Below are 15,850 nucleotides of genomic sequence, written 5' to 3' on the forward strand. Positions count from 1 at the left end.
AACCAGGGTTCATCTCTGTTTAATACCTAACAAACCTAATAGACTTTATACAGATTTGTACAAAGCTAAACAATACTGACTTCTAACTAAATATTAACACTGATGAAAATTATCAAAGCACAATGAAAACCCCAGAAAGAGATGATAGTGTCCTCCATATGATGGAAGAGAAATAGAGTGGGAAACATACTTTCTATTCCAATGTCCAAATTATAAAGGGGTGTAAAAAAATTACTTCCTCAAATTATAAGCAATGATAAAAGACTTTCCATTAATAAGTGATTAGAGAACTGTGTGTAACCCAAGGAGATATCGAAGAGATATCAGAGCTAGGATCTCTCTAGCATCCTGCCACTAAATCAGAAACAATAATAATGCCAAATGAACACAGAATATAACCCAGAACACATCCTGGGCAGATGCTTGAGCAAATGCTGTATATGCCTCGGCAAATGTTTCTATCCTTTTGGACATTTTAGCCAGTTGTATTGTTGTTAATAAGGATAACGTTAATAATAAATATTTATTATATGGTAGTACTCAGAGATCCTAATTGGGATTAACACGATCGCAGAAAAGAGACAGTTCTTGCCCTGAAAGACCTAGAGTACAGATCTTGACATGCCAATTAAATATTTTTCAATTTTATTACCATCAGATTCTGTTAGAACTGCAAACAAATATTTGCAACTTGTTGCAAGCAAGTTTGAAAATAGACATGTGCAGTATGGATTATAGTGCAAACAATCTTGTTTAAATCAGTTTCAGCTGGTTAAAAATTTCAGCATGCTATATGTGAGCTCAGTGGAGAACAAATGATATCTTTCATTTGTAAAGAATTTGTTCAAGAGCACCACCTTTTCCCTGCTTGGCCGTGTTTGTTTTTCATAATTAGCTGTCTATATCATGGCCCATCAAACGCCTGCAATATAACGGAGCCCCATGTAGGCTCTGTAAATGGATTAAAATATAATAGAGGTTGTTGAAAAGTTTTCTGCTATCTTGCAGTAAACCAAAATAATCTACTCAATAAATTATTGTATATCTGTATCTTACTGCAGTTTACTACATTAATAGGAAACTTTGTAATGATCCCTACTATATGTGAAGGTGTGTACTCAACAAAGTAAATATATGTTCAAGTTCATTTCTAAGTCTCTATGGTATGTGGCACCATTTTTGTTATCTGTTACACAAATCAACCTTATCCCAAACTGAGCGCATTTTGGCCACGAGTGGACATGAACCTGTGAAGTATCCAGACAACCTTGAAGAGCCAGTGCTGGACACACTAGATTTGTTCAAAGAGAGGGCATGTGGATGAGGACAGAGAGGGTAGAATTAGAAAGGTAGGGCATGGACAGAGAAAATGTGAGATGAGGGAAAGAATGAGAGGGGCCTGGGTTAATAACGGAAAATGTGAAAAGGCAGATGGAAGAGAAGAGCAGTGAAAAGAGGAAGAAATTAATAGAACTTATAGTTGAGGTGTATTATATATATCAAATATCTGTTTTAAATGATTCCAAATATATGAACAGGTTTTAGATATACCAATGGTCTGTTTGTGGAGTTAATGTGTGAATTAAATGTCAGTAGAAAAACCCTTCTATGGCTCCCCTGCCATGCACACAAAAAATCAAAAAATCAAACCCCAATGTATTATTTAAATTGGATCAGGAGGGATGATATTAAATGCTGTGGACTTTTTCTCAAGTATTCTTTTTGATGTGGTTGGCTGCCATCTACAGTTCTGTTTTATGTATTGCTTCTAAGAATGGAAAGACAGTAAGACTGTTGTATAATGTTAACTTGTTGATACTTAGATGAGCACTTTAATCTTACTGAAATTCAATGAGCATTTAAAATTTTTGAATAAGTTTTAAAATATATGCACTCTTCCCCTATTATTATTGTTATGTTATTGTCTAGAGACCCTAAATCAGGGCTCAGGGTTCCATCATAATAGGCATTGTACAAACTAGTAAAACAAAGACAGTCCCTATCCCAGAGAGCTCACTACCTAGGATTATGACAAGACACAGTGAAGTAGTTTATAGGTATTTATATCAGTGCCCATCATCCAAGTATCTGAGTGACTCCTAAAGAGTTATTAACCAAAACCACAATAGGCTAGTAGTCTAATTTTCTCTTACTTCACTCACGGCAGTTGGGACTAATATTTTTTGCATATTTCGTCTAGAGTAATTACAATATAACTTCTTCCCTCCCTTTTTATAGTAATATTTAGAAGAGCTTTTTATAATTATTTTCAAATTACCCTACAACACTTCTACATCAGCACTGTAAACTTTTATAAAATCTGATTTTACAAGATTTTATTACAAAGTAATATTTTATCATTGAGATAATTTATCAAAATGTGTCTCTGTTAAAAATGGATCAAAGCTTTTAACATTGAATACATTTCACACAGCTATTTTATTTTCATCTTAAAATATAACTGTATTTTATTAGTACATTAAACAGTCCAGATGAAGCAGATCTGCTAAAGCTGACCTATTTTCTACGAAGCTGAGTCACATCCCAGTAAACCCGTGAGACAATTAAAGAGTCTCACTGTACATTAATATAAAAAAAAAAAAAAGGATTCAGCGTCTAACTGATGTGTTTGCAATACTTTCTCCACCCAGGTTTCCTGAACAGCTTTGAGGAGCTACAAGCAGAGGAATGTGGCATTCTGAATGGATGTGAAAATGGACGGTGTGTGAGAGTCCAGGAAGGCTATACCTGTGATTGTTTTGATGGCTACCACTTGGACATGGCCAAAATGACTTGTGTTGGTGAGATTATAATGCAGTATTTTACATACAATTCATTTTTTGTATTTTAGCAGATTTACTGTCAAAAGCAGACCCATTCACTTGACTTCAGTGGGACTCCTTATGTGAGTAAAGTTACTCATTTGTCATAACAGTTTGCAGGAGCAAAACCTTTCTGACAAATGATCATCTGAATTATGCTAAACATTCTAAATCTGTATATGATATATTGAAAGCCAGTTTTCACTTGAGCAGCCATCTCTTAATTCCTAGATCATTTGAATATCAGTGAACAGTTGTCCTAGGTATCCATGAGAAATATGGGATTGTGGAGTGTATACTAATAATAATTAGCTAGGGGAACATACTATTCATAATAGTTATAAAAAGTATGTTAGTGTGCCTGTGTCAATTTCAATACTAAAATAACTAGTATGGTAAAGGTACTCTTAATTAAAAGACACTCACTAATAACTGACATAAAATGTAATGCATTAAAATGCAGAACAAGCTTTGGTTAAAATTTTCAAAAGTATCTAAGAGAGTTAGGAGCCTAAGTCCCATTTTCAAAAGTTACGTAGGGACAGATTTTTAAAGGTATTCAAGCACTGTGATACAGGAGGGACCATGGAGCAGTGGTCTTATTGGGATCCGGGAAGTGGGCGGGCAAAGCCTGTCCACTGCTAAAGGATCCCCCCCAGCCTAAAAGGGGGATCCACAGGACCTAGATACCCAAAAAATTCCAGGGGACAACTAATGAAATAACAGGGACAGGAGTGTGGTCAAAGGGTCAAACGAAGGGAACCAGACAGGGACACTGAGCAGAGAACCTGCTCCTCAAAGCCATCAAGGGAGTCAGAGGACGCCACCCAGAGGAATTCTGCCCGGATGCGTGAACGGACCGAGGATCGGAAATAGGCCCCACAGTCACAGGAGACTCCATCGGCCAACCTCCTTACTCTGGTTTTATAGATGGCCATTTTAGCTAGGGCCAGGAGGAGGTTGACCCGGAGATCCCGTGACTTTGTGGGGCCACGGATAGGGAGTGCATAGATAAGAAGGTGAGGGGAGAAGTGCAACCAAAAACGTAATAAAATATTGGTGAGGAGCCGGAATAGGGGCTGCAGCCTGGCACAGTCCAAGTATATATGTGCCAGGGTATCCCTCATGCTGCAAAACGGGCAGGTGTCTGGGATTGAGGTGAACCGCGCCAAGTACATGCCCGTGCTCACGGCTCTGTGAAGGAGCCGCCAATTGACATCCCCGGCGGGCCTTGGAACTAAGGTGGAATATAGGCTGGCCCACCGGGGCTCCTCACCCTCCAAAGGTGGCAGGAGGTCCCGCCATTTTGTATCAGGGTGGGACACGAGGGTGAGGGTGTGAAGGGTGTGGAGCACGAGCGTCAATAGATGTTTTCTTGGCACGGTTTGAAAGCAGACCGGCTGCATCTTGTGCAGCCGGCTTCCAGTGAAGGGGTCGGTTGGGTCCACGGGGCAGGGGTCCAATTGAAAGGTCCGGCGGGCCTGGGGTAGGGGATGGGCGGGGCATGCCCTCGTGCAGGACCCGGTCGAGATAAACCCGAGCAGCGGGCGGCAAAGCGGCCTTCACCTCCTGAAGTATGCGCCGGGGAGTACAAGGTCTGGAAAGCCCCATGCACTGAGCGAGCGTCAGGAGATCCAGCCAGTCTCCCCGGTCATAGTCCAGGAGGTCTCCGACTCTTGTGACCTCTGCCAGGACCAACCTCTGGCGCACCGAGCGGGACTCCGCCACCTGCACACGAAGCTGGGGATTGTGTAGCAGGGGCTCCGTGAGGAGATCTGCCCCCTCGGTGGCCGCCACGGACCTGGTCGTTGAAAAGAGTTTCCAGGTCTGGAGGAGATCCTGGTAGAAGACCGGCAGCCCAGAGAGGTCTTGCAGAAAACCTTTCGGATGGAGATAAAGGAGCTGCCGGTCGTATCGGAGCCCTCGGAAGCGGCACAGGAAGGCGTGCGCCAGTATGCTCCACGCCGGACTACCTGCACCATAAAGGAGCCTCTGCAGGGCCTGGAGGCGGAAGACATGGACCCCTGAGTAAGCAGACATTTCAGGCCCTGCCCTCCCTCCTCCAGAGGTAGATGGAGAACCCCTGCAGGGACCCAATGCAGTCCTGACCAAAAGAACTCCAGAATCAATGTCCGGAGGTTGGCCAGGAAACCAGGGGCCGGGACCAGGGTGTTGAGCCGGTACCAGAGCATGGACAGGACTAGTTGATTAAGCACCAGCGCTCTCCCTCGAAGGGAGAGGCACCAGAGTAGCCAGGGAGCAGTGGTCTTATTGGGATCCGGGAAGTGGGCGGGCGAAGCCCGTCCACTGCTAAAGGGTCCCCCCCAGCCTAAAAGGGGGATCCACAGGACCTAGATACCCAAAAAATTCCGGGGGACAACTAATAAAATAACAGGGACAGGAGTGCGGTCAAAGGGTCAAAAGAAGGGAACCGGACGGGGACACCCAGAGAACCCCGGACAGAGCCCACTGCTCCTCAAAGGCGTCAAGGGAGTCAGAGGACGCCGCCCAGAGGAACTCTGCCCGGATACGTGAACGGACCGAGGATCGGAAATAGGCCCCACAGTCACAGGAGACTCCATCGGCCAACCTCCTCACTCTGGTTTTGTAGATGGCCATTTTAGCTAGGGCCAGGAGGAGGTTGACCAGGAGATCCCGGGACTTTGTGGGGCCACGGATAGGGAGTGCATAAATGAGAAGGTGAGGGGAGAAGTGCAACCAAAAATGTAATAAGATATTGGTGAGGAGCCGGAATAGGGGCTGCAGCCTGGCACACTCCAGGTAGACATGTGCCAGGGTATCCCTCACGCCGCAAAAGGGGCAGGTGTCTGGGATTGTGGTGAAACGCGCCAAATACACGCCCGTGCTCACGGCTCCGTGAAGGAGCCGCCAACTGACATCCCCGGCGGGCTTTGGGACTAAGATGGAATATAGGCTGGCCCACCGGGGCTCTTCACCCTCCAAAGGTGGCAGGAGGTCCCGCCATTTTGTATCGGGGCGGGACACGAGGGTGCGGGCGTGAAGGGTGTGGAACACGAGCGTGTAGAGATGTTTTCTTGGCGCGGTTTGAAAACAGACCGGCTGCATCTCGTGCAGCCGGCTTCTAGTGAAGGGGTGAAGGGATCGGTTGGGTCCACGGGGAAGGGGTCCAATTAAAAGGTCCGGCGGGCCTGGGGTAGTGGGTGGGCAGGGCGTGCCCTCGTGCAGGACCCGGTCGAGATAAACCCGAGCAGCGGGCGGCAAAGCGGCCTTCACCTCCTGAAGTATGCGCCGGGGAGTACAAGGTCTGGAAAGCCCCATGCACTGAGCGAGCGTCAGGAGATCCAGCCAGTCTCCCCGGTCATAGTCCAGGAGGTCTCCGACTCTTGTGACCTCTGCCAGGACCAACCTCTGGCGCACCGAGCGGGACTCCGCCACCTGCACACGAAGCTGGGGATTGTGTAGCAGGGGCTCCGTGAGGAGATCTGCCCCCTCGGTGGCCGCCACGGACCTGGTCGTTGAAAAGAGTTTCCAGGTCTGGAGGAGATCCTGGTAGAAGACCGGCAGCCCAGAGAGGTCTTGCAGAAAACCTTTCGGATGGAGATAAAGGAGCTGCCGGTCGTATCGGAGCCCTCGGAAGCGGCACAGGAAGGCGTGCGCCAGTATGCTCCACGCCGGACTACCTGCACCATAAAGGAGCCTCTGCAGGGCCTGGAGGCGGAAGACATGGACCCCTGAGTAAGCAGACATTTCAGGCCCTGCCCTCCCTCCTCCAGAGGTAGATGGAGAACCCCTGCAGGGACCCAATGCAGTCCTGACCAAAAGAACTCCAGAATCAATGTCCGGAGGTTGGCCAGGAAACCAGGGGCCGGGACCAGGGTGTTGAGCCGGTACCAGAGCATGGACAGGACTAGTTGATTAAGCACCAGCGCTCTCCCTCGAAGGGAGAGGCACCAGAGTAGCCAGGGAGCAGTGGTAGAGGAGAAATGTATAAACCCTAGGCTAATTAAGGCGTGGTTCCCTGTAGACTAGGGAGGGAGGCTACAGGTTAATTGGAGCACCTGTAGTCAATTAAGGCCTTGTCAGGAACTAATAAAACCCCTGCTTCAGGCAGTCAGGGGAAGAGGAGGAAGGAGAGAGGACTGGAGCTTGGAGGTGAGTTGTGAGAGCTGAAAGACCAGAGAACCAAAATAAGGGAGACTCCCTCCCCCAGCGTCTAAGGACCGAGGGTAACCCCACCCAAGGGGGAATAGGGTAAGAAACCCGCAGGGGGGCTGGGACTCAGAGTGAGGAGCAAACCCAGACCCCTCCCCCGCTTCCCTCCTCTACCACCTTCCCGGGCCAGTAGTGGGGCCTTCGGTGCCCAAAAGCAAGGGAAAAGGGTGGTGTCTTAGCCGCCCCCATGCCCCAAGAAAAACGCAGGACCCACCATACGAACATCGGCCATCTTGTCACAGCACCTACAGATTCAGATCGGTGCCTAGTGGGATATTCAGAAGTATCTATGTATCTAACTCCCTTCCTTTGAAAACATAGAATTGGAAGGGACCTCGAGAGGTCAATCAATGGGAGTTAGGCACCTAGGTGCTTGTGAGAATTTCACTAGGCACCTATCTGAATCTTTTGGTACCTAAATATCTTTAAAAATCTGGCCCTAAATCACTTTGGAAAATGTCATCCTTTATCTAGTTGTATCATACGTTTTCCCAAATACATGTATATATATTCATATGTATTTTTCTGTCCTTGTTTCCCCAAGATTTTTTTAAGTGAATTTATTACTCATATAAAGAACTGAATTGAGAGCACCAGAGATTGACATACTCTTATTACCTGCAGAACAGATGCAACTCAAATAGCAGCACTGTAAGCTTCTTTACACTGCTCTGCCCTAACAGACTGTCTTCACTGCCAAAAAAAAAAGGTGTGGTTTTGCAATGAGATAAATAACGTATATTAGCTATATCTCTGTAAAATGCTAGTGAAGGCAAAGGGTCTGTGGTTGTTACTGCAAAGTAGCTAGCTGAAGTCAACCACAGGTGGGGGAATATATTGTTGATCTTGTCTAACTGCATTGCGGTAAAAAATACTTGCACCATGTCTCCAATGGAATTTTACAGCAAGATAGTTAATACGTATTCATTATCTCTCTGTAAAACAAACCAAAAAAAACAACCACCTTTTTAGGCAATGAAGGTATAGACCTACTGCATCTCAGTCCAGTGCTATAGAGACTTGCTGAGGAGTGATGTAGATTTCTCTTCACAACTATTAGTCACTGGCCTCTCTGCTAAGACTGCCAACTAGTGCTAGTTGTATTTCTTTTCTTTTTTAATATGTTATGTAAGAACTGTATATACCGGAACAATTCATTTCACGTAGACCACTGAACAGTCACCAGATGGCACTTTATGAGCAGGCTTCAAAGGATTAGTTCTTCCTCAAGTGAAGGTCCCTGTTGTATTCCACTGTGGGTTATGCATGCACATCATACGTTTCGAGTTGGAGAATTTGAAAGTAGTGTCCATTGATCCATGCATGTGCCCTGACCTGCCTTGTGCTTCCATCCGAGGCAATAAAGGGCAGGGTAGAACAACCACGTCTCCAGTTCCTTTTCACCACCGCACAGTCTGGTTCGGAACCTTCAGTGCCTTTGTCTCTGACGCAGTTCTAATAATTACAATTGTAAATAGTTGTATCAGTTTTAGCCATACTTTTTCTAATTTTATTCGTATCCTAGTTTTAGTAGTTACTAGTTTTAACAGTTAGATTAGAATAGACTTCAGAGATTTTCACGCTCTGTCCTCCTACCTGGTACTCCTGTTCAAATACTGGACTATGCCTAGAATTCTGGGCTTCAAACTCTGTGCCTCTTGCTCACAATCCTTCTCAGTCACCAACAACCACCAATGCTGCCTCTACTACCTGGGAGAAACTCACATCCTGGCTAAGTGCAGTATTTGCCAGTCCTTCCCCTGCCATATCCGAGAAGGCCGAGTACTTGTTCCCTGGAAGTATGTCATAGAGATGGCCCTGAGATCTCATTCAGACCCAGGCCAGGGAATCCTATGTCGGCCTGATTCAGTGAGGAGTGTGCCATGTGCTTCTGTGTCAAACTCCGCTGCCAGCAGAACCACCCCCACTGACCCATGGGGGGGGCCTAGTTGGGAGATTAGCAAGGACTCCCCTAAGTATTCCTCCAAGTCCAAGGAATTGAAACATTCCCTCCACCAGCTTGACCCAAGGGGATGTAGCACGTTCTAAGTCCCACAGGCACGAGAAGAAGACCTATAAACAATGGGATTTAATGGTTCCTTCCAGGCAGCAAACCATTGGTACCGCCATCTCCAGCATCTCGCAAGACCCTCCCACACCAGGAAGACTTCAGCAACGGTACTGGCAACCGGAAAAGAGAGAGTACTCCCTACATCAGGGAGATCCACATCCATGGCTGCACCCCAAGATGTCTTTGCCTTACCAAATCCAGAGTCTCCTCCTCCATAAGGTCCCTCCACTTCCAGAGAACTCGTATCTCCGCCACAGGATATGCCTACAATACTGGGTCTATCACCCTCTTTGCATGTGTTATACACCACTCCATTGGCTCTGACGGTACTACCACTGGAACCGGAATCCACCTTTTCCTCTTCCAGTGAATCAGAACGGGGGACAGAACCGCCTCTGCCATACTGTTTCTGTCCAACATCACAGAGTCCAACACACTCATGGAACTACCTCCTAACCCTTCCCAGAGCCACTGTTGATCCTGCTTCATTGGCCATATTGGGGGCCCTGGGCACAGTATCCTACTTCGGAGCCTGCCCAGTCCACGAGAAGATCATCACTAGCTTCCTGCTTCCCCCTCCCCCCTACAAGGGATCCATCAAGCATGCCCACGGATCTGATAGCAGAGGAAGAATTTTATTCCCCAGATCCAGCGGTCCAATCCAAGCTGGCTAGATTCCCATCCTCATAGCTGGACAAAACTGTGATTGTGTCATCTCCTTCCCCAGTGGATGACTTCAAACAATTTCAAGACCTTTTATGGAGAGTTGCATGGAAACTCCAAATCCGGTTGGAAGAAATCCAAGACTCACAGCATAAGCTTCTGGACATTCTTCACACTTTGGGGCTGACAAGAACTGTACTGCTGATTGACGAAGCCATACTGGAGCCATCCAGAACAGCATGGCACACTTCTGCCACATCTACCACCACCCCTAAAGGAGCGGAGAGACACTACTACATCCCGGCCAAAGGCTCAGAATTCCTCTTCTCTCACCCAGCTCCTACCTCACTGGTAGGTCAGGCTGCTGTGAAGAGGGCTAAACAACAACACCTTTGATCCACATCTGTTGACATGGAAGGGAAGCATTTAGAGATACTGGGGGAAAAGAAAAGTCTTCTCTTTTTCCAGTTTACAATTCAAGATAGCCAATTATCAAGCATTGTTGGCTACATATGACTTCCTGAATTATGCTAAATTCAAGGAATTTGCTAGTAGTCTCCCATAAGATTGAGCCTGCTTTCAGGCCCTGTTCGAGGAAGGGAAACTCTTAGCCAGAACTGCCCTCCAATCCACAGTGGACACGGCTGATACATACTCCAGGGCCATGGCTATGGCTATTGTGATGCATAGAGACGCTTGGCTTCATGGTTCTGGTTTTCCTACGGAGTTCCAGAACACAATTGAGTATCTCCCTTTTGATGAATCCCATCTCTTCAAACAGCAGACAGATGAATCTTTGTATATACTAAAAGATTCCAGGACCACCCTTCACTCACTAGGCATCTACACTCCTGCCGCAAAATGAAAGTTCCACCTTCCATTGTCCACACAGAGGTACAGGTCTCCACAGTTTTACCAGCAGAAACCCTATGAACTTCCACGCAAATGACAAAAGGTCCAAAGTTCTTGGTGCCGTGGGCACCAAGCCATGAGATATTTTTTACATGAGCTTAAGAACCGCCACCCACTGAACCTAAGTATTTTCTGTAGTAGCAGCTCACATCAGGCATTATGGTCTCCTTGTTTCTCCATATTTCAACAACTGGCCCATAGCTGCCAGGAAACCCATGAGTTGACTTCTATGTTACTCAGCCTCCTTTTTTCACTGAGAGTCAGCGTCAGCAGTACTCACCAGGCTGTCACTCCATGTACCTCCTGCTTACAGTCCCAGCCAAGGTACTGTCATCCCTTCTATGATGGACAGACTCACATCACATACGGGTGGGAGTCCTCTGTCTTCCTTCTTCCCAGACAAAACTATCATTACTGATATGCCCCTGTTAGGTTAGGGGGCCCATATGGACATCTCAAGAATCCAGAATGCACATCAATATCCTAGAACTTGGAGCAGCAAGAAAGGCATGTGAATTCTTTCTTCCACTCATTTGCTCTCATCATGTCCTGGTCGTGTCAAGTACCACCACCCCTGGTTTCTATATTAACAAACAAGAGAGAACAAAATCTGCCGCTGTATGTGCGGAAACAGTCAATAGCTGGCACTGGTTCATCAACAATCAGATCACCCTATCCACAGCCTACCTTCCAGGAATGCAGAATGTGCCTGTGAACTCACTCAGCAGACACTTTATGATCGACCACAAGTGGGAACTTCACAACGAAGTGCTACACAACATTTTAGCGCAATGGAGGAACCTAGCCAGAAACCTATTTGCTTCTCAGACAAACAGCAGGTGTGCCACTACAGCTCCAGAGGAGCCCTCAGTTACCACTCTAGGGCAATGTTCTCCTTCTCTCCTGGTCAGACCAACTGAACTGTGCCTTCCCTCCACTACCACTCCTCCCTCTGCTGCCGCACAAAATCGTAAGTCACTACGGTTCTTGATTGCACTTGCCGAGAGGATGAAAGGGCTCCTTGTCTCATGCCAGCATATTTCATCATGGATCACATCTTGCATCAGAACGTGCTACAGCCTCGCTAAAATTCCAGTCCCACCTTTAACGGCGCACTCCACGAGAGTGCAGGCATCATCTGTCGCATTCCTTGCGCTGGTCCTTATCCAAGACATATGCAAGGCAGCAACATGGTCTTCCATCCACACCTTTATGTTGCACTACGCCATCACCCAACAGGGGAGGGATGATGCAGCTTTCAGCAGGGCAGTACTGCAATCAGCAACTCAGTGAACTCCGACCCCTCCTCTGTCAAACCTGCTTGGGAGTCACCTATTGGATTGGACATGAGCAATCACTCAAAGAAGAAAAGACAGTTACCTACATTTCATAACTGTTGTTCTTCGAGATGTGTTGCTCATGTCCATTCCAAATCCCGCCCGCCTACCCTCTGTAGGAGTATTCTGGCAAGAAGGAACTGAGCAGGCAGTGGGTCGGCAGGGACCTATATACACTGCCATAAAGGCGCCACTCCAGGGGGCTCCACAGCCGACCCGAGGGGTACCACTAGTGTAAAACCTTCCAATGATCGTGCACACACACACACACACACCTACTTATTGGAATGGACATGAGCAATCACTCAAAGAAGAACTCGAAGCTATGATGGCAGACCTGCCCTTTACAGTATTCCACAAGAATTAAGTCTCCTTAGGCCTACACCTGAAATTTTATCAATCCATTCACTTACCTGTTTTCTTCCCAAAACCCACGCACATCTGCAGAAGAACATAGACTCCATTCCCTCAACATCCAACAAGCTTTGGCCTTTTACCTGCAAAAAACAAAAACAATCAGGAAGTCCCTTAGGCTGCTTATTGCAGTAACAGAGAGAATCAGGTGACAGACCATCTCCACCCAGAGAAACACCAAATAGATTTCCAGCTGCATTAAACTCTGCTACTAGCTGTTGAACCTGCTTCCCCACACACAAAAACACACACACACACACACACGGGCACATGAGGTCATTCCATTAGAGCTCAAGCAATGGCCATGACATCCCTTCAAGACGAGTCTTTCATAAACATATGTAGAGCAGCCATGTGGAGTTCTGTCCACGCATCTGCAACACGCTACACCTTGGTGCAGGACTCAGTGGCGAATGCCTCCTTTGGCATGGCGGTTCTCCACATGATCCTTCCATTGTCCTCCTTGCACCCTCCTCTAAATCAGATATTACTTGTCAATCACCCACAGTGGAATACAATAGGGATCATGACTCAAAGACGAGGAGGAAGTTACTTACCTGTAACTTGAAGTTCTTTGAGATGTGTGGTCCCTATCTGTATTCCACTTCCCACCCTCTTTCCCCTCTGCTTCAGATCTGTCAAATTCACATTGGAGAAGGAACTGGAGATGCAGTCAGTCTGCCCCACCCTTTATTGCCTCAGACAGAAGCATAAAGCAAGTCAGGCACATGCATGGACCAATGGACATTACTTTCAAATTCTCTGACTTCAGCACATGGTTCATGTGCATAATCCATAGGAGAATACAGATCAGGACCACCTTGGAGAACCTCCCCATTTTTGTTGGTAAATGTCAATTTCACTGTGCACATGCAAACTGACAAAAAAAAAAATGTCCTTCGATGATAATCAAAATTTATAGGTCGGCAAAGTAAGAAAAATGCTGCTTCAGAACTTATTAGAGTTTGACTGAAGGATATTTATTTTGTATATTTTGACATGCGATGTTGACAATTAGTGTTTTAACAGTTATAAAACTTTAATTTTTTGAATCTGTGTCTACTGTCATTAAATGTCTGACCCCACCCAAAAAAATTTCCTCTGATTGCAAAAATTTTCACAGATAAAAATTGAAATGTTTAAAATCCATAATTTTGTGCAAATGTGAAAATTTATATAGATAAAAATAGAAAAAAGCTTAAAATAAACATTATTATAGCTGCTGAAATTAGAAAAAAATAAAAATCAAATTCTGCCAAACCTATTTAGAAGTATTAATAATAATTGTTTGTTAACAGCCTGGACTGACATCAAACTAGTGATCTAGCAGTGAAAGACTCTCTAAACCATTACTGATTCCCTATGATATCCAATCCACTGTTTTCTTTTCCATTAAATGTGTATTCACTAAAAAGCTTTTGACGCTCCCTAATATAGTTCTGCCTAATCTGAAGTTAATACAGTTTTTCACTTTTTTATACATGTTCTACCATTGATGGATGATAGAAGTTAATTTAATGCATCTGGGAGAAATAAGTCTTTGTGGAGGAAAATTGCTACATTGACATGTTTAGTTATATTGTAGTTTTATCTACATGTTCTGGTGTATCTGTTTTTGCAGATGTGAACGAATGCAATGAATTGAACAGTAGGATGTCTCTCTGCAAGAACGCCAAGTGCATTAACACAGAGGGTTCATATAAGTGTTTGTGTCTGCCAGGCTATGTACCTTCAGACAAGCCAAACTACTGCACACCACTGAACTCGGAAATAGACAGTGAACTGGAGTAGAGAAGAATCTACATAACCTAAGCCCATATACTCTGCACTGTATAAAGAAAAGGAAGAAATGTATTTAACTTGAGCTGAGGATGCACCTAATTTAGAGTGATGACTATATTGAAAACAGCATTAAAATGTGTTTTCTTGAAGGTGAAATGTGATGAGTTGATATTCATCAGCTTCACTGAAATGACAGACCAAATGGACACATTTCTCTATATGGAAGAAAATCAAGTATATAGTGTGTTCATAAGTACAACTCATTGGAAATGGGCAAAACAGTGCTGTTATTTTAAACAGAAGAGGGGGTGGTTGTTTTTGTTTTTACTATTGCTTGATTTAATTGGCATTTAAATAGCAGTGAAAATATTTTATTACTTTTTTCATTTTTTGATTGTGCAGTTTCTTTCCTACTGTTTCTCTTCAAAACTTCTTTTTCTGAAAAGTGCAAATTCTTTTATATGGATTTTTAAGGCCATTTTATAAAAATTGTAACACAGGGTAATGCTCCTCCAGTTCTTTTCTGGACTGGAACATTGGTCACTGACTTTTTTAATTGCCAGTTGTCTGCCCTGTGGAGCAGGCACTGTTTGTTCTCAAATGTTTATACACCTTGGAGAAAAGTCCTCTGTACTCATTTTGTATTCTACATGGTCTTTTACTGCACTTAAAATCCTTAGAATCTTTCTTGCCAAGTTTCAAAGCTGCTAGTGGACAACCATTGGATTCCTTTTGTACATTAAAACAAAAGATTTGAGCTCATGTCTGTATTGTAATATGTAAATTGAACACAAAAGAGAACTTGTATGATTACCCTAACATATTAAAGCTGTATATTATAACTCAATAAAATCACTTTTTTCTTTTTCTTTTTTTAGAAAAGAAGCTGTTTATTAATTGTAGATCATCTTATTTCTTTCATGGATGTAGTGATTTTTATTGATATTTGTTTTTTCATGTTTTACAATGGAGTCAACAAAATTAGAGTACCGCTGTATATCTCACTAACCAATATTCTCATACACTATTGGATTTATTTTACATTAATGTAGTTTTAAAGATTCATCATGTTTTTTTCTTCTCTCATATTACTTTATCAAGGCCAAGACTTTCATTGCAGGAGGTCAGACTAGGTGATCACGCTGGTCTCTTCTGACCTTAAAGTCTATGAGTCTTTTGGAGGGTGCCTAAAGTTAGACTCCTTTGGGAGATTTTCAAACACAACTAAGGGAATTAGGCTGACTTGAAAGTTGACTTTTCATTGGTTTTGTGTTTCTAACTCCCTTGGGCACTTTGGAAAATATCCCCACTTAATCCTTAGTTAAGCACCTATGTAAGTGGCTTGATTTTCAAAAGCAACTGCCACTGAAGTCAATGAGACTATTGGCACAACTAAGAACTGATAATGAGTAATGGTAGTACAGTCTAGACCCAAATGGGCTATGCTGGTAGAAGAGACCTATCAGGAGAAGTAGTATAATTACACTATGTCCCTGTTATAACAGAGGCCACAAGCTCCATGTCCTTCATGCTAATCAGCTAGAGAAGAAAATCTTCCTTCTTGTCCTAGTTGAAAATAGATGAAAGTGGCATGAAGGATGGAGGAGTACTGGAGCAACAGCACTCTGTCACAGTTCTCTATGTGGGTATCATTC

At 44.6% G+C, this 15,850-nt stretch overlaps 1 protein-coding gene across 8 annotated transcripts in view; it reads left to right on the forward strand.

The window, feature by feature from the left end:
• Positions 1-15,063, forward strand: part of LTBP1 (latent transforming growth factor beta binding protein 1) — a 391,697-nt gene extending 376,634 nt beyond the window's left edge. For all 8 annotated transcript variants that reach the window (XM_038397049.2, XM_038397051.2, XM_043511538.1 and 5 more), the window contains 2 exons: positions 2,652-2,801; positions 14,035-15,063. In XM_038397049.2, the coding sequence (XP_038252977.1) occupies positions 2,652-2,801; positions 14,035-14,204 (320 nt within the window). In that variant the 3' untranslated portion in view covers positions 14,205-15,063. The remainder of the gene's footprint in view (positions 1-2,651; positions 2,802-14,034) is intronic.
• The last annotated feature ends 787 nt before the right edge of the window (positions 15,064-15,850 follow it).

The sequence above is a fragment of the Dermochelys coriacea genome, chromosome 3 (assembly GCF_009764565.3).
Source record: "Dermochelys coriacea isolate rDerCor1 chromosome 3, rDerCor1.pri.v4, whole genome shotgun sequence".
Classification (NCBI taxonomy): Eukaryota; Metazoa; Chordata; order Testudines; family Dermochelyidae; genus Dermochelys; species Dermochelys coriacea.